The 20,034-nt window shown below is 42.4% G+C and overlaps 2 protein-coding genes across 2 annotated transcripts in view; both read left to right on the forward strand.

The window, feature by feature from the left end:
- The window catches only part of LOC310775710 (WD repeat-containing protein 18-like), a gene marked incomplete at its 5' end in the record, with an annotated part of 60,491 nt that extends 57,044 nt beyond the window's left edge, over positions 1–3,447 (forward strand). Inside the window, 2 exons of the mRNA XM_083635854.1 lie at positions 10–75; positions 2,677–3,447. Of these exons, the coding sequence (XP_083491980.1) occupies positions 10–75; positions 2,677–3,180 (570 nt within the window). The 3' untranslated portion in view covers positions 3,181–3,447. The remainder of the gene's footprint in view (positions 1–9; positions 76–2,676) is intronic.
- Positions 3,448–12,414: 8,967 nt separating this feature from the next.
- The window catches only part of gas7b (growth arrest-specific 7b), a 94,233-nt gene continuing 86,613 nt past the window's right edge, over positions 12,415–20,034 (forward strand). Inside the window, exon 1 of the mRNA XM_083635709.1 lies at positions 12,415–12,758. Coding sequence (XP_083491835.1) covers positions 12,579–12,758 — 180 coding nt within the window. The 5' untranslated portion in view covers positions 12,415–12,578. The remainder of the gene's footprint in view (positions 12,759–20,034) is intronic.

Raw genomic sequence — 20,034 nt, forward strand, 5'->3', positions numbered from 1 at the left:
ATCTTCCAGGTCTCACTGTGCAGCCAGAGTCTGAGTAGAGAGAAGGCCTTCCAGTCCGACAGTGACGGCAACCAGGTCAGGGATGCAAACAACTCACTTTTCGGCAAATTATGCTTTTTTCATGTCAATGAAAATTGAAAATTCATTCCGATTATTATTATTTTTTTTTATTTTTTTTTGAACGGGCGAATCTCATTAAAGATCCCTATAGTTTTTCTGTAGTGGTCATAACTGACCTATTGCGAGGAGGTTACGAGTACTAGCCAATCAGACGCAGAGTAGGGCGAGTAACAATGAGTAACGACCTTAATTACATGTGGTGTGTCTAGGGGGTGGCCACCCCTGAAATCTTATTGACCACCCGAGGTGCCACCCCAAAATCCTGAGGGTTTTTATTTATTTATTTATTTAACCAGGTAAGTCATTAAGAACAAATTCTTATTTACAATGGCGACCTGGCATGGGGGCCGGTGCCCCGACATGACATGACAGGCTTTCAGAGTGAAGAGCCTGCTAGCATATGAAAAATAGAAGACATGGCTGATACCAATGGATGCCTTAGGTAGGGCTGGGCGATAAAGCTAAAAAAGTATATCAATATTAAATATTTCATATCAGTCAATATCGATAATTATTGATAATTTTTAATGACCCGTTTTTATTAATAAAAAAAAACGAGAAGAAAAAGTGTGGATTTAACCACTTTATTTTGAACCACCCTATTTTCAAGGCACACAGGTAACACTGTCACACATACACGCTTAGTGCAAACAGTAATTGACATGCATGGAGTAGGCTACAGTGTCATAAGTGGTGGTGTTAAGTTAAGGGTAGGGATGGCCGATTTCCACATGATCGGCCTCGACCGGTGATCTGCGCCGGTCACTCTAAATAGCCGATTCTGTGAGCCGATTTTCACGTGACGTGCACGCACCCGAAAGCAGCGAGACCGAGACGGATGAGTTGCAGCCAAAACAAAAGCAGCCACTACACACATGCCACAGCATGTGTTCGTCTGTGTGGGCATTTTTCATCGTCAGTGAAGACGATACAAAGCTTGCAGTTTGTCACACATGCAAGTGGAAAATAAGCAGCGGAGGGGCAGGGTAGGTTGGAGTCCAGTCCAGTCTGAGCGCCTCGCTTCACCTCACTGGCCCCTCTTCCCCAACTAGCTGCAGTCCACATCACCGCTGCCTGCTGCAGATCAGCTGCTGCTGCTATCTGTCAGTCACGACTCACGTTGTAACGTGGATGCAGGAGAGGACTGTTTCGTATTGCGAATAGAACGACGAACATAATAATAAAACGCATCGGACCAGTGTGCAAGGTTTTCTGTGCGAGATGATTTTTTTTTCTAATGGCGTATTAAAAAAACGGACTCTGTGTGTAAACTACGATATTCAAACTGAGTCAACTCAAACTCATTTCCTCATCTACTCAAGAACAGCCAAATCCACAACTGTAAAGTGGGCATGGCTTCGAAGGTCTGGGCTCCAGACCTATAGGCTATAAACTCCTTGTCCAGGGATAACATTTTGACGTTTATTTATTTTATTCTATTCGTTTATTTGGCAGGGACATATACAAAAAACACATTAAACCCCATAGGGGAAGAGATGCTTTGTAGCCATAGCTACTTTCCATCTGGAGCCCCTGTTCTGTGTAGCTGTGGGATATACTGGTTGTTCATTGTATTTACACAAAAAAGAAAAGCTCTGTCCAGTAACCTGGAACACTTTTATTTTGAGATGTTTTTGAGTGAGATCGTCCTACCTCATGCAAATGATAAGAAATGTGACATGAATCTTAATTTTCTATTAAAGCAAAGTAAAAAAATAATAATAATAACGTAAAAAAAATAACCTGTCAATTATTGTTCTTAGAAAGAAAATCGGAATCGGCCACAATCGGTATCGGCAAGTCAGACTATTCAAAAATCGGAAATCGGAATCGGCCAAGAAAATGGCAATCGGTGCATCTCTAGTTAAGGGCTCTTGTGTTTGTGCGTCGATGGGCCGGGGGTTGTGGAGTATCCTGGTTGAGGTGGGCTGGTCTGGGTAGAAAAGTCCAGGGCCGTTTTTGAGTCCCACGACCCTGCATGGTGACGTTTTATTTAGATGACATACTGTAGCATTGCCAGCATTATCACGTGCATTTCAGGGTTGTTTAACATTAACATTAGGTGATTCAGTGAATGAGCTGCCCCGCATTCCGCAAAGTAACGTTGCAGACATCCACATTTGTTAAATTGGTGTGTAACATGTGTGTAACGTTAATGTCCCGGTCGTACAAGACGCTCAACGGTAATATGGAACAGGTGTTACATTGTCAATTTCCGTTAACATGAATTGAAACTCACATCAAATTCTTTGTAACGTTATAGACAACAGTGTTAAGTATTTGTGTGACCTCATCTAAAGTGAGGAATATCTATGCCTTACAAAGCATTTATAAATTAGATTAACTACAATCATTAGATAATTATAGATTCGCTTATTAATCAGGAATAAAACATTTATAACTGTTTATGAATTTCTTACTAATGCTTAGTAATGTATGAACAATGCTTTAAAATGATGAATCAAGTATTTACTATTTTACTAATACTTAACTCATGCTTAATAGTGTGCAGTTATGGTTAACATTATGGTGTATGATGTGTTTGCATCCCTGCAGGTGTTCAAAGGACACAGGAACCTGGTCACCTGTCTGTCGGTGTCCATGGACGGGACGCTCCTCCTGTCGGGGTCCCATGACGAGACAGTGCGCCTGTGGGACGTCCAGAGCAAGCAGAGCATCCGTTGTGTCACGCAGAAAGGTCCGGTCAGCAACGCCGTCATCATCCCGGCTCCCGCCAACATGTTCCTGCCTGACAGCCGACCGGCCGTCGCTCTGCCTCGCTTCAGCCGCCACCTACTCTCCTCAGAGGGGGAGGGGGCGGAGTCAGGAGGGGCGTGGCTCCGCCTGGGATGCCACGCGCAGGACGAAGAGAAGACCTACCTGCAGAAAGCCCACAGACTCTACTCGCTGATGGACGCTGTGACAGACAAGGCCGTGTTCGGCGAAGGAGAGAACACCAAGGTCCGTGTGGCAGAGTTGGAAGAAGAAGTTCAGACTCTGAAGAAAGTCAACAAGGATCTGTACGACTTCTCCAGCTCGCTGCTAACCAAGCCCACATAGACACACGCGCACGCACACACACACACACACACACACACACACACACACACACACACACACACACACACACACACACACTTCCCTGTAACCTGTAGGCATATAGCAATTAGAGAAGAGAGAAAGAATTTAACTTGGTATGTTTTACATGCTAGTCTTCATTTGAACCCAACAAACACACACACACACACACACACACACAGACTGAACCACCCCATCAATGTTGGGACAGTTTTGTTGTTGTTGTTGACTACAGATATCAGTCCTCAGTTTCCGAATCCTGTAAGATGACTTTTCTACTTTTTGAAACATTGAAAAATAAAAACTGTTGAAAGAAAGAAAAAAGTGTTAAATAGTCGTGCTTTCTTCATCTTCACAGGTTACGTCTCCTGTTGCATGATGGGAGTCTCACATTCCATTATTTTTTCCCAGAAGAGGCTTGTTTGATTTAACGGCATGATAAAGTCTTAAGCTCCATTCAGTTCAAACAAGAAGTCTCTTTGTACACTATGAACCAGACACAAGTTATCTCTTTGTACACTATGAACCAGACACAAGTTATCTCTTTGTACACTATGAACCAGACACAAGTTCTCTTTGTACACTATGAACCAGACACAAGTTCTCTCTTTGTACACTATGAACCAGACACAAGTTCTCTCTTTGTACACTATGAACCAGACACAAGTTCTCTTTGTACACTATGAACCAGACACAAGTTCTCTCTTTGTACACTATGAACCAGACACAAGTTATCTCTTTGTACACTATGAATCAGACACAAGTTATCTCTTTGTACACTATGAACCAGACACAAGTTATCTCTTTGTACACTATGAACCAGACACAAGTTATCTCTTTGTACACTATGAACCAGACACAAGTTATCTCTTTGTACACTATGAACCAGACACAAGTTATCTCTTTGTACACTATGAACCAGACACAAGTTATCTCTTTGTACACTATGAATCAGACACAAGTTATCTCTTTGTACACTATGAACCAGACACAAGTTATCTCTTTGTACACTATGAACCAGACACAAGTTATCTCTTTGTACACTATGAACCAGACACAAGTTCTCTTTGTACACTATGAACCAGACACAAGTTCTCTCTTTGTACACTATGAACCAGACACAAGTTATCTCTTTGTACACTATGAATCAGACACAAGTTATCTCTTTGTACACTATGAACCAGACACAAGTTATCTCTTTGTACACTATGAACCAGACACAAGTTCTCTTTGTACACTATGAACCAGACACAAGTTCTCTCTTTGTACACTATGAACCAGACACAAGTTATCTTTGTACACTATGAACCAGACACAAGTTCTCTCTTTGTACACTATGAACCAGACACAAGTTATCTCTTTGTACACTATGAACCAGACACAAGTTCTCTCTTTGTACACTATGAACCAGACACAAGTTCTCTCTTTGTACACTATGAACCAGACACAAGTTCTCTCTTTGTACACTATGAACCAGACACAAGTTCTCTCTTTGTACACTATGAACCAGACACAAGTTCTCTTTGTACACTATGAACCAGACACAAGTTCTCTCTTTGTACACTATGAACCAGACACAAGTTATCTCTTTGTACACTATGAACCAGACACAAGTTCTCTCTTTGTACACTATGAACCAGACACAAGTTCTCTCTTTGTACACTATGAACCAGACACAAGTTCTCTCTTTGTACACTATGAACCAGACACAAGTTCTCTCTTTGTACACTATGAACCAGACACAAGTTCTCTCTTTGTACACTATGAACCAGACACAAGTTCTCTCTTTGTACACTATGAACCAGACACAAGTTCTCTCTTTGTACACTATGAACCAGACACAAGTTCTCTCTTTGTACACTATGAACCAGACACAAGTTCTCTCTTTGTACACTATGAACCAGACACAAATTATCTCTTTGTACACTATGAACCAGACACAAGTTCTCTCTTTGTACACTATGAACCAGACACAAGTTATCTCTTTGTACACTATGAACCAGACACAAGTTCTCTCTTTGTACACTATGAACCAGACACAAGTTCTCTCTTTGTACACTATGAACCAGACACAAGTTCTCTCTTTGTACACTATGAACCAGACACAAGTTCTCTTTGTACACTATGAACCAGACACAAGTTATCTCTTTGTACACTATGAACCAGACACAAGTTCTCTCTTTGTACACTATGAACCAGACACAAGTTCTCTCTTTGTACACTATGAACCAGACACAAGTTCTCTCTTTGTACACTATGAACCAGACACAAGTTCTCTCTTTGTACACTATGAACCAGACACAAGTTCTCTCTTTGTACACTATGAACCAGACACAAGTTCTCTCTTTGTACACTATGAACCAGACACAAGTTCTCTCTTTGTACACTATGAACCAGACACAAGTTCTCTCTTTGTACACTATGAACCAGACACAAGTTCTCTCTTTGTACACTATGAACCAGACACAAGTTCTCTCTTTGTACGCTATGAACCAGACACAAGTTATCTCTTTGTACACTATGAACCAGACACAAGTTATCTCTTTGTACACTATGAACCAGACAAGTTCTCTCTTTGTACACTATGAACCAGACACAAGTTCTATCACCATCAGAGCTTCTCTTTGTACACTATGAACCAGACACAAGTTCTATCACCATCAGAGCTTCTCTTTGTACACTATGAACCAGACACAAGTTCTATCACCATCAGAGCTTCTCTTTGTACACTATGAACCAGACACAAGTTCTATCACCATCAGAGCTTCTCTTTGTACACTATGAACCAGACACAAGTTCTATCACCATCAGAGCTTCTCTTTGTACACTATGAACCAGACACAAGTTCTATCACCATCAGAGCTTCTCTTTGTACACTATGAACCAGACACAAGTTCTATCACCATCAGAGCTTCTCTTTGTACACTATGAACCAGACACAAGTTCTATCACCATCAGAGCTTCTCTTTGTACACTATGAACCAGACACAAGTTCTATCACCATCAGAGCTTCTCTTTGTACACTATGAACCAGACACAAGTTCTATCATCAAGGGAATTTTCTCCATCCTTGAAGAGGAGTGTATGGTCCCTAAAGCATCAGACACGACATAAAAGAAGAATAAAGACCCTCTGCATGAGTCAGAGTTCAGCTCTACCCAGCCAAAACAAAGAGAGGCTCATTCCAGCCTCCTTCATGGTACTCTTATTGTACATTTAGAATAAGACAGACAAACACGGATGCAGAGGGAAGGTGTGAGGTAGTCCAATTTAAAGACCCCCTAAAGTCAAACATGTTTTTCTTCTCGATCCTTCAGTTGGATATTTGAGTTTCACTGCAGAATGACAGTTTGACACTAGCTTCACTGTGCAGAATGACAGTTTGACACTAGCTTCACTGTGCAGAATGACAGTTTGACACTAGCTTCACTGTGCAGAATGACAGTTTGACACTAGCTTCACTGTGCAGAATGACAGTTTGACACTAGCTTCACTGCAGAATGACAGTTTGACACTAGCTTCACTGCAGAATGACAGTTTGACACTGCTTCACTGCAGAATGACAGTTTGACACTAGTTTCACTGCAGAATGACAGTTTGACACTAGCTTCACTGCAGAATGACAGTTTGACACTAGCTTCACTGTGCAGAATGACAGTTTGACACTAGTTTCACTGCAGAATGACAGTTTGACACTAGCTTCACTGCAGAATGACAGTTTGACACTAGCTTCACTGCAGAATGACAGTTTGACACTAGTTTCACTGCAGAATGACAGTTTGACACTAGCTTCACTGCAGAATGACAGTTTGACACTAGTTTCACTGCAGAATGACAGTTTGACACTAGCTTCACTGCAGAATGACAGTTTGACACTAGCTTCACTGCAGAATGACAGTTTGACACTAGCTTCACTGTGCAGAATGACAGTTTGACACTGCTTCACTGCAGAATGACAGTTTGACACTAGTTTCACTGCAGAATGACAGTTTGACACTAGCTTCACTGTGCAGAATGACAGTTTGACACTAGCTTCACTGCAGAATGACAGTTTGACACTAGCTTCACTGTGCAGAATGACAGTTTGACACTGCTTCACTGCAGAATGACAGTTTGACACTAGTTTCACTGCAGAATGACAGTTTGACACTAGCTTCACTGCAGAATGACAGTTTGACACTAGTTTCACTGCAGAATGACAGTTTGACACTAGCTTCACTGCAGAATGACAGTTTGACACTAGCTTCACTGTGCAGAATGACAGTTTGACACTAGCTTCACTGTGCAGAATGACAGTTTGACACTAGCTTCACTGCAGAATGACAGTTTGACACTGCTTCACTGCAGAATGACAGTTTGACACTAGCTTCACTGCAGAATGACAGTTTGACACTAGCTTCACTGTGCAGAATGACAGTTTGACACTAGCTTCACTGCAGAATGACAGTTTGACACTAGCTTCACTGCAGAATGACAGTTTGACACTAGCTTCACTGCAGAATGACAGTTTGACACTAGTTTCACTGCAGAATGACAGTTTGACACTAGCTTCACTGTGCAGAATGACAGTTTGACACTAGTTTCACTGCAGAATGACAGTTTGACACTAGCTTCACTGCAGAATGACAGTTTGACACTAGTTTCACTGCAGAATGACAGTTTGACACTAGCTTCACTGCAGAATGACAGTTTGACACTAGCTTCACTGCAGAATGACAGTTTGACACTAGCTTCACTGTGCAGAATGACAGTTTGACACTAGCTTCACTGCAGAATGACAGTTTGACACTAGTTTCACTGCAGAATGACAGTTTGACACTAGCTTCACTGCAGAATGACAGTTTGACACTAGCTTCACTGCAGAATGACAGTTTGACACTAGCTTCACTGTGCAGAATGACAGTTTGACACTAGCTTCACTGCAGAATGACAGTTTGACACTAGCTTCACTGCAGAATGACAGTTTGACACTAGCTTCACTGCAGAATGACAGTTTGACACTAGCTTCACTGCAGAATGACAGTTTGACACTAGCTTCACTGCAGAATGACAGTTTGACACTAGCTTCACTGTGCAGAATGACAGTTTGACACTAGCTTCACTGTGCAGAATGACAGTTTGACACTAGCTTCACTGCAGAATGACAGTTTGACACTAGCTTCACTGTGCAGAATGACAGTTTGACACTAGCTTCACTGTGCAGAATGACAGTTTGACACTAGCATCACTGTGCAGAATGACAGTTTGACACTAGCTTCACTGCAGAATGACAGTTTGACACTGCTTCACTGCAGAATGACAGTTTGACACTAGCTTCACTGCAGAATGACAGTTTGACACTAGCTTCACTGTGCAGAATGACAGTTTGACACTAGAAGGCTTTTTTTTTTACATTCGTCTGCTGAAAGTGGAAAGTTTATCTGTCCTTGCTGAAAAGGCCGTTTTCAACTAACACAATTTGTAACATCACAAATACTGGAGCCAATCCCCGTCCAGTATTCAGCAGTTAAAGCCCTTGTTTGTATGCTGTGATTGGCTAGTTCTGTTCTAGGCTATGTTCTAGATAACCCTGATTGGTTGCTTTGAATTTTTAATAAGGCAGAAGGAGGGGAAGTTGTTTTAAGGATTTTAATACGATAATAAAAACCATCAGACATAAATTAATATTCAAATTAGAGTATTTCATATACAAATGAAAAATTCTTACACTGTTTCAAGCCATCTCAGCCTTCAAAGCTAACATTGCATGGGGAGCTCTGTACCCCTGCATCTCATGCCATAGGACCTGCTTAAGCAACGGCGTAACAAAGGCCGATTTAGAGCAACTGAGGATGACTACAATTTTCACTAATCAATTGATGACATCATCATTGATGACATAACTGATTCAAGATTCAAGATTCAAGATTTTTATTGTCACTCCGTGGTACAAGTATCACGTGTGAAATTCTTGTGCTGTGGACTCCGTTTACAACATAGTACAAATATAACAGGGCATATGAGTGCAAAAACAACAAGAGACACAACATGATGACATCCAACATGATGATGACATCATCACTGATGACATCACTGCTATCCATTATCCGTTCCTGACTGGATGAATGAAGAATGAATGAATATACATGACTCACCCAAAAAAGCCTTCTTTTGACCACACGCTTGCTGCTGCACGTAGTAAAAAATTATTTGAGCTCTGAGTTTAAGGATTCTGAAAAAAGTCAGAATATCTGAGTAAAAAAAAGTCAGAGTTCTAAAATGATGAGTTTAATGTCAGAATTTTTAGGGGAAAAGTCAAAATTCTGAGATTAAAGTCAGAATGTTCAGATTAAAGTCAGAGATCTGAGGGGGGGAGTCAGCAGCATTCTGATTTTAATGTCAGAATTCTGAGGGGGAAAGTCAGCATAGTGTTGATGTGACATCATTGATGATTTTACTGATGTCACTAGGTCACTGATGATATTACCGATGTACCGACATTTGAAAGTCTGGGGTCCCTAGATTTTTGGAATGTTGTCAGAAGCCAACACAGTTTGGGAACCCCTGCTTTAGGGGGTCTTTAACTGGAGTGCCCTACCTAGTGCTACAGTACACAATATTCGGACATCTTTAATACTGTAATGTTGCAGCTAGAGGGCTCCCTTGAACAAGAGAAGAAGCATGTAGGCTGCATTTGAACCTGGCCCAGGAATTTCATAATGGACCTGGGCCAGAAAAAAGAGGATTCCTGCACATATGTCCTTTACTTGCAATACACTTTATTATGTAACAACGTTTCAGTCCTTAGACCTTCATCAGGTAAAATGGACCTGGGAGTGGAACATCTAACAAATATTTCAGATTCTGGCCAAATAGAGGCACAAAATGTGAGGAAATCCAGCAAACCCTCCAGCAAGAGAACAAGCGACTGCATCCAGGAAAACTAAAAACGCTGACACTCAAAGTGGTTAGATACCTACACACTATTGCATTGTTCTTGGATATTGTGCCAGGATCTCTTCACTCTGTTTTCCCACAGCAAGGCAATACAGGTTTGTTTAGTTCAAACTTTTGTCCAGAAGTCAAATCACTTCCATGTACAATACAATGTAAAGAGTCACAGAGATATTGTTTATGGAGGAAATTCCATAGGAATGACAAGTAAGCCATGGCTAGCCTTGTTTTGGCCCTGTAGTGGGAACCAGGACCACAATCCACTGTTGTTCTAGCTAGGCTGTTTCTTCACTGTGTAAATGCAGGCAGCCATGAAGAAGGAGCAGGACACGAGTCGAGAAGAGAGAGAAACTGGCTTTGAGGAGGCAAGAAACTGCTCCAGAAATTGTAAAACTCAGTAATGCATTTTTCATAGGTGTATGTTTTTATTTTATTGAGTTAGATAATGGATTTATGGATGTCCTTGTTGCAGGTGCCTGAGCTGGAGGAGGGTTAGCCTTAAAGCAAAAAAGAGAGTGAAGGGAGTCAAAATATGGTAAAAGATGAGCAAATTGCAACTGGTGGATGAAGCATTTGTCAAATGAATTTTGATTGGCCCTATGTCTAGGGCCCTTTGATTGGGCCCTACGGATATGAACCCTACCTAGGGTACCATCCATCGCCTAATCAATCATCATACTATAAAACAAGGAATCTGTCAAGGAGTGTGTCCTTCGCATATCTCGAGAACCGTTAGTTTGATCTACTTCACAGAAGTTCACCCTTGGCGGGTATATTGGTGGGGACCCAAAGACGTGCAGTGTCAGATAAAAAATGAACATTGCTCCGTGCAGCAGCAGGGCGAACGGGCACTGCAGTAGTTCAAGTAAAACAATGAAAATCAAAGAAGTCCATTATGTTACAAAATGTCGTGTGACAGCAATAAAACACTGATGTCCTATGTCACTGTTTATGTCAATGTTGGCAAGGTCATCAGTATAATCACAAGTAGCTGAAGTTGCAGCATACAAACTCACTTTACTGTGATGTATAATTATTACATCATTTACATGTTTTTCCCCACAGAATGACTGAAAACCACAGTTCTATTTTAAGGTTATACTGTTTCATATCTAGAGTGTATGAAGTATGTGATGCATTTGACTTTTGTTTAACCCCCACTTTGAAGTCCAACACGGGAGTCTATGTGACTCTGTAAAGGCTGATAGCGTCACCTTCTGGTATGATCTCAAACAGCAACTCTTGACTGTTGAGATGTGTTTACAACAGCAGTGGAGCTATAGAGCAGCAGAGGAGCTACCAAGATTGTGTCTTTTGGGAAATTATCATGTCAGTCCACAGTGGCTCATACCAAAGAAATTAAAGGTCTTGTCAACTCCGCATTTAAATTCAGTAATAAGAAAGCAATCAAAACTGACTGACAGGAAGCAGCATGTGAGGCTGGGCAAACATAAAACTGACTTTCGGTCTATCAGCACCGGCACCGCCCAGGGCGGTGTCCTCTCTCCATACTAACACCTGCTGCAGCTCCAGTCACCAGTCTGTCAAACTCCTGAAGTTCGTGGATGACACCACCCTCATAGGGCTCATCACAGATGGAGACGAGTCTGAATAGGCAGGAGGTCGACCACCTGATGACTTGATGCAATCAAAACAACCTGGTGATAAATGCTAAAAAAAACAACAGTGGAGATTATTGTAAGATTACAGGATGAACCCAGCCCCACCTTCCCCCATCACCCTGGGTGACTCCCCAGTCAACACTGTGGTGTCCTTCCGCTTCCTGGGGACCATCCTCAGCCAGGACCTAAAATGGGAGCTGAACATCAGAGCTCTCACCAAGAAGGCACAGTAGAAGATGTACTTTGTGCAGCAGCTGAAGAAATTATATAGTATCAATTAAATGGATTAGCAATGGTAGCCTAATTGTTGCTATACTTGTGATTGAATTTGTCACATCAGTGTAACATTTAAACTGCCAAACAGACTCAAACACAAATACACTAGACAACTTGGAAGGATGTTTAAAGTTCCTGTTCCTGGTGTCAAGCCAATCAGAAATACTATAACAGTAATTAATGAACAAATTGCAGCCAGCAGCAATAGTAGTATTGGATGCACAAGGTACAAACTTCGCTCGCTTTTATTTTGAGGGGAAAGTTGCTTCATTTCCGGTCTTCCTCTATCGTCCTCTGTGTAACTTGATGCTGAGCCATTCAGGGCATGCTGGCTGGCAGGCAGGCAGTCTGGAGGAGCTGAGCGGAGAGAGCGACGCCTTGACAACCGAGAGAGGGATAACCTGTAAACTTTCGCCCACTTCACACAACTTTGACTCGGACTTAGCCATGTCAGATACATCGGCCAGCTAAGCGAGACACACAAACTCTAACTTAGCAGAAGGTCTCGTTTACTTCAGCTAGCTGAAAAGCCCAGTTTTCTTTCTGACGATGTCTGGATCTTACTGCAAGAGTCTGTACGGGTTCAGCGGGGAGCAGCACCAGCAGGGGCTGCGCTTCGAGGCGGGGGACATCATCAAGATAGTCCAGGCTCTGCCCGGAGGCTGGTGGGAGGGCGAGAGGGAGGGAGCCCGGGGGTGGTTCCCCTCAAGCTACGTCCAGGTCCTGGAGGTAAGCTTTATTACACATGAGACTTTATTAGCTCAACTTTAAACTTTACACAAGTCTCGAGACTCGAGTTGAATGTACTGTTGCTTTCTCAAGTGGCTTTTCACATGGCTTCTTACTTTGTGCTGATCAAATGGAATGTCTTTCTGTACAGTTTTCAACATACAGTTAGTTAAAAAAACATTCAGAAATTGTTCACAATTCTGTCCCCCTCTCTGTATTCTCTCCCCATCTCTGTATACACGCACGCACGCACACACACACACGCACGCACGCACACACACACACACACACACACACACACACACACACACACACACACACACACACACACACACACACACACACACACACACACACACACACACACACACACACACACACACACACACACACACACACACACACACACACACACACACACAGACAGAGTAAGAGAGAATTAAGTGACACACACCTAGGCTACTTACAGATAAAGATAGCTTTCGGAGATGAGCTACAGTAACGAGCAGATTGTTTATTGCTGTGCTTATCAGAGCAGAAGGTTATAGTTATCTTACTGACTGACTGGCTGGCTGGAGCCTCCGCACTTCCTCATTCCACATTCCACAGCGCATTCCTGTCAGATTCTCACTTCTCCTCTCTGTGCATGAATGCACCCTGCCCACAATGCACTGGGGCAGAGGAGCAGGAGGCATGCTGCACTTTCTCACTGTGGTCAAACTGACACCTCCTAACTCAGCACACTCTTTTTTTCACTCCCACTCAGAAAAAGCGATTTTTTTTCATTTGTTCCAGTTGTGCTGATTTCATTTGCAAAGATGGTGTTTTGGCTCACTCAGGGACAGGGTATCTGCGGGGTCTTGAAAAGTATTGATACAGTGAATCAATTTAGGGGAAATGAAGGACCATAAAAAGTATTAACAAGTCTTAATCGCCATTTGAGAGGTATTACATTTTGTAGCTATTGTGCTGATTGTGTTAAATGGGCATAATGATATCGTCTCATATCGATCGCAGACCCCTGATGAATCGATATCATATCGTGGCAGACTTTGTGATATCAGCAAATATCGTATTGGTGTGCAAATCTATATAATATTGTATCGTGATGAAACTTGTGATTTACACCCATATCGCTGATGTGACGAAAGTGGCGTAGAGGTCTTAAGATATATTGAAAAAGTCTTAAAAAAAGGTCTTAAAAGGTATTGAATTTAACTTCCTGCATAATAACCATTGGAAGAGATTGAATCTTGGGGTCAGGAAATGGTTTGACGTCTCCAGTCAGTGACACTGACCACTCTCTGTTGTGACAATTTGTCATATTCTCGGCTTGTATTCAAGAGCCGGGGACGTGGCTCCTTCATCATCATACTGGATGAGAGGAGATAGAAGGTGATGTGGTGAAATGGACAGCACTCTAGTCCATCCTAATGTGCTGATGCTTAAAGAGGATATGTGATACAGGTCCGAGCCCCCGGGTTACCTCCGGCTTGGTCAGGCGTCCATACAGCCAACTGTGGGGAATAGCGTGGTCCTCCCACTCGCTATGTCCTGCCGCCGGTGAAACTCCTCACTGTCAGGTGAAAAGAAGCGACTGGCGACTGCGTGGAGTAAGCATGTGCTAGTCTACAACTCTCCCTCCCCAGACTGAAAAAAAAAATCAGATAAAAAAATATAAATCTGTACTGTCACCTCGTCCCACACTGGCACTGATCTCTGCAGTGGTAATGCACCAAAAATAACAGAGTTTTGCACCATCACTTCAGCCTACCTGTTCCACCAGGCAGACCGCTTCAGCACCATCACCTCAGCCTACCTGTTCCACCAGGCAGACCATTCAGCACCATCACCTCAGCCTACCTGTTCCACCAGGCAGACCATCACCTCAGCCTACCTGTTCCACCAGGCAGACCATCACCTCAGCCTACCTGTTCCTCCAGGCACACCATCACCTCAGCCTACCTGTTCCACCAGGCACACCATCACCTCAGCCTACCTGTTCCACCAGGCAGACCATCACCTCAGCCTACCTGTTCCTCCAGGCACACCATCACCTCAGCCTACCTGTTCCACCAGGCAGACCATCACCTCAGCCTACCTGTTCCACCAGGCACACCATCACCTCAGCCTACCTGTTCCACCAGGCAGACCGCTTCAGCTGGGAGATCACAATCTCTACTCATGTGTTAACTCAGAGTACATCCAGCAGGGGCAGGGCTACAAAATCAAGGTTTCAGTTTGAGAACAGGAGCGGTTGGCCCTGTGAAGGAAGGAGATATATTCCATATGAGTGTTGCAATCGTTCATGTGGAATGTAAGGGCTGTAGTGTTGCTGCCGTTTACAACAAGAGCCATGCATGCATCTACGTAGTGAGTACCACATGTGGGTTGAGTTAGGCATACTGAAACTTGAGGTTTCATCCACAGGCCTCCTTGAATTTGTCATATCTGCAGATCGACAGCAAACAAGTCACTTGTTTTATTTCCTCATGGTGAAGTGTTCAAAGCCGGGTCGGGCACTTCCAGGAAATCACTGTCATTCCTTCAAGCTGTTCCACGGCAACACTATTGGAAGAAATTCACTTTCATAATCCCGAATAATCACATATTTAGATAACTAATGTGTGTTAATAGTCTGGGTGAGGAGTCCCATAGCTGGTGACGAGTCCCATAGCTGGTGACGACGAGTAGGGCTGTCACTTTTTCCCAAAATAAATATATTTCGAATATATTCGAAGTTTTTTGGTTAATTAAAAAAAAAAAAAAAAAAAATCAGTCCAGGCCACCGGGCATCAGCCCGACGTGTTAGCTTGGACGCTCACAGTCACAACACTGCCTCACAAACTTGGCTGCATCCAACTCGAGACAACTTTTCAGACCCTGGAGACAATCTTTCTCAGAAGAGACTAACGCGACAAATCTGGAGACTTTTTCTGACATGGGATTAACATTACCAGCAAGCAGCAGTTGGTTAATTTTGGTTCATAAAAAAAAAATTATTAATAAAAAAAATTGAAAAAAAAAAAAAAAAAAAAATCGAACAGTCAATTTACATATCGAACACGAACCCCTCCCCCACATTCGAAGTTGCATTCGAATTTCGAATGAAAAGTGACAGCCCTAGTGACGAGTCCCATAGCTGGTGACGAGTCCCATAGCTGGTGAGGAGTCCCATAGCTGGTGAGGATTCCCATAGCTGGTGAGGATTCCCATAGCTGGTGACGAGTCCCATAGCTGGTGATGAGTCCCATAGCTGGTGACGAGTCCCATAGCTGGTGACGAGTCCCATAGCTGGTGACGAGTCCCATAGCTGGCGCAGTTGACAATGCAGCTCTTTGATCTGGCTCTGAGACATCCTCTATTGTCATCTTTAGCATTGGGCGCTTTGTTCTGCGGACACACACACACACACACACACACACACACACACACACACACACACACACAGACATCTCTATTCTTCACACATCTCTATTCTTCACACATCTCTATTCTTCACATCTCTATTCTTCACATCTCTATTCTTCACATCTCTATTCTTCACATCTCTATTCTTCACACATCTCTATTCTTCACATCTCTATTCTTCACATCTCTATTCTTCACACATCTCTATTCTTCACATCTCTATTCTTCACATCTCTATTCTTCACATCTCTATTCTTCACATCTCTATTCTTCACACATCTCTATTCTTCACATCTCTATTCTTCACATCTCTATTCTTCACATCTCTATTCTTCACACATCTCTATTCTTCACATCTCTATTCTTCACATCTCTATTCTTCACATCTCTATTCTTCACATCTCTATTCTTCACATCTCTATTCTTCACATCTCTATTCTTCACATCTCTATTCTTCACATCTCTATTCTTCACATCTCTATTCTTCACATCTCTATTCTTCACACATCTCTATTCTTCACATCTCTATTCTTCACATCTCTATTCTTCACATCTCTATTCTTCACACATCTCTATTCTTCACATCTCTATTCTTCACATCTCTATTCTTCACACATCTCTATTCTTCACATCTCTATTCTTCACATCTCTATTCTTCACACATCTCTATTCTTCACATCTCTATTCTTCACATCTCTATTCTTCACATCTCTATTCTTCACACATCTCTATTCTTCACATCTCTATTCTTCACATCTCTATTCTTCACATCTCTATTCTTCACATCTCTATTCTTCACACATCTCTATTCTTCACATCTCTATTCTTCACACATCTCTATTCTTCACACATCTCTATTCTTCACATCTCTATTCTTCACACATCTCTATTCTTCACATCTCTATTCTTCACATCTCTATTCTTCACATCTCTATTCTTCACACATCTCTATTCTTCACATCTCTATTCTTCACATCTCTATTCTTCACATCTCTATTCTTCACACATCTCTATTCTTCACATCTCTATTCTTCACATCTCTATTCTTCACATCTCTATTCTTCACATCTCTATTCTTCACATCTCTATTCTTCACATCTCTATTCTTCACATCTCTATTCTTCACATCTCTATTCTTCACATCTCTATTCTTCACATCTCTATTCTTCACATCTCTATTCTTCACACATCTCTATTCTTCACATCTCTATTCTTCACATCTCTATTCTTCACATCTCTATTCTTCACACATCTCTATTCTTCACATCTCTATTCTTCACATCTCTATTCTTCACACATCTCTATTCTTCACATCTCTATTCTTCACATCTCTATTCTTCACACATCTCTATTCTTCACATCTCTATTCTTCACATCTCTATTCTTCACACATCTCTATTCTTCACATCTCTATTCTTCACATCTCTATTCTTCACATCTCTATTCTTCACACATCTCTATTCTTCACATCTCTATTCTTCACATCTCTATTCTTCACATCTCTATTCTTCACATCTCTATTCTTCACATCTCTATTCTTCACACATCTCTATTCTTCACATCTCTATTCTTCACATCTCTATTCTTCACACATCTCTATTCTTCACAGATCTCTATTCTTCACATCTCTATTCTTGACAGTCATACAGCACAAGTCAGTGGAAACTCAGTACATGGCTTAGGAGGAAAGTGCACTTCTGCTTCTCATGTGGTCCCATGCCCACAGACACACACACACTAAACAGCCAATCGCAGACAGAGATGAGAGCAGCGGAGAAAGGAAGGGTCAACTGGAAAACACTGAGTGACATTAAGGATGATGTCATAACCACTGATGATGTCATGTCATGCCCCACAATCGTCAAGTGATGTCATACCCACTGATGACGTGGATGACGTGGCATGAGTTGACATGACTTTAGTCACAGCCCCCAAAAAAGTGTGCCCATGGCGCATCGTACCCAGAGTCCCCACCCTGGAATTTCTAGTTCCCTTAAGCTGCTAGTTTGCAAATGAGTTGTCAACCTCCCAATGCATTCGACCGCCCAATATTTAATCAAGTCTGTCACAACGTCATCACTGTTTCCAGACAGATGTTAGCTGTGCTGCAAAGCTCTTCTTGGCCAGACCGAATCTGACTGAGTTATTATTCTGTTATTCCATTAGCTGTTGTGGAGCAGCGTCTCATTTGAGTGTTGTGTCCATTTCTTACTGTCACTCAAGGGGATTTTTGTTTTGACCTCTGTCAAGAGCTTATGTTTTCACCCCTGTTGGTTAGCTTGTTTGTCTGTCTGTCAGCTGGAAATCGCAGACACTTTCACTTTCACCCAATTTCACAGAAATGTCATAAGATATATGACATTTCTGTGAAATTGGGTGGACAGATGGGCCACGGGCCAAGGAACAATTGATCAGATTTAGGCGTGATCCGACTCTGGGATTTAGCGCCATTAGACAATTATCTTTTCTTTTTCTTTTGTGTTCTTTTTTCTCGCCATAACTATGAAACTAACAGAGATAGAGACTTCATTCCAAATCCTCTGGGTTTGTTTACAGGATCAAGAAATCAAGTTAACTTGAAATTCAACTTACAGGAATGAGTTTAAAGATTAAATTAACCCAACGGAGCCCAAGTGGCGCGTGGGTCGGAGTCACGTTTCAGACTGAAAAACAAAACTTGTCTGACATGACAGGTTGAGAGGCGGGCCATAGTAGCATGTCGATGATTTGATCTGACAATTCTGGGGACTGGATTTGGCTTTGGCCAATCCTGGCATGTTCCACCCCCAAATCGAGTGGGATTCAGTGTGTTGTGGTGCTACGCGAGTTAGAGTCGCAGGCAGCCAGCTGCCTTTGTGTGGAGCAGAGCGGAGAGTGCAGCCTGTCGGCCTGGAATCTCCGAGGCGCCGGGGTCTGAATTCGGCCTTAACTAACGTTATCCTGGAATGCGATTTTAATGAGCCAGTTACATTTCTTTGCATTCTTAGACATTATCATTTGTTTTATTTTGTATGTTACATACAATTGGCCAAGTTATTAGTTTGTTTATGGGCTAGAAATTCTGCCAGGTTACAGACACTAGGTGCCATTTTCTCCTTCATTTGGAGGAGAAAATTCTCCTGAAATAAGATTGATTGACAGCTGCCATGTCGTGATATGATTGGTTGAAATGGGGTAGAAATTTGATAGTACTAGTAATTTGATAGTACTATATGATGTCAGCTATTCAGTTATGAATGAAATCTTGAAAAATTAACTTTTGATGTTAATAGAGGCTAAATTAAACCAAAATAATAAAGCCACTGAGGGGCGAATTGGGAGTAGTTTCAGACGCGTGTTCAAGTCCAAGAAATCAATGTCCATTCACTGTGTTATAATTGGATGTCTCACCGACCCTCCATTTATTTGGCAATGCATGTTTGTCATTGCTCACCATATGTACAGCATAGTCCAATAGCAACAGTCACGCTATGATGCCCAGTAACCAAACTCATGACTTCACATACAGTATACTGATAACACGGAGAAAATGAACAAACACGGTGTTGGCAGGGGTATGCACTCTCCTAGTCCCCTCTACATGCTAGTGTTGGCAGGGGTATGCACTCTCCTAGTCCCCTCTACATGCTAGTGTTGGCAGGGGTATGCACTCTCCTAGTCCCCTCTACATGCTAGTGTTGGCGGGGGTATGCACTCTCCTAGTCCCCTCTACATGCTAGTGTTGGCAGGGGTATGCACTCTCCTAGTCCCCTCTACATGCTAGTGTTGACGGGGGTATGCACTCTCCTAGTCCCCTCTACATGCTAGTGTTGGCAGGGGTATGCGCTCTCCTAGTCCCCTCTACATGCTAGTGTTGGTGGGGGTA

Source organism: Poromitra crassiceps, assembly GCF_964638095.1.
Source record: "Poromitra crassiceps genome assembly, chromosome: 4".
NCBI classification, from domain to species: Eukaryota; Metazoa; Chordata; class Actinopteri; order Beryciformes; family Melamphaidae; genus Poromitra; species Poromitra crassiceps.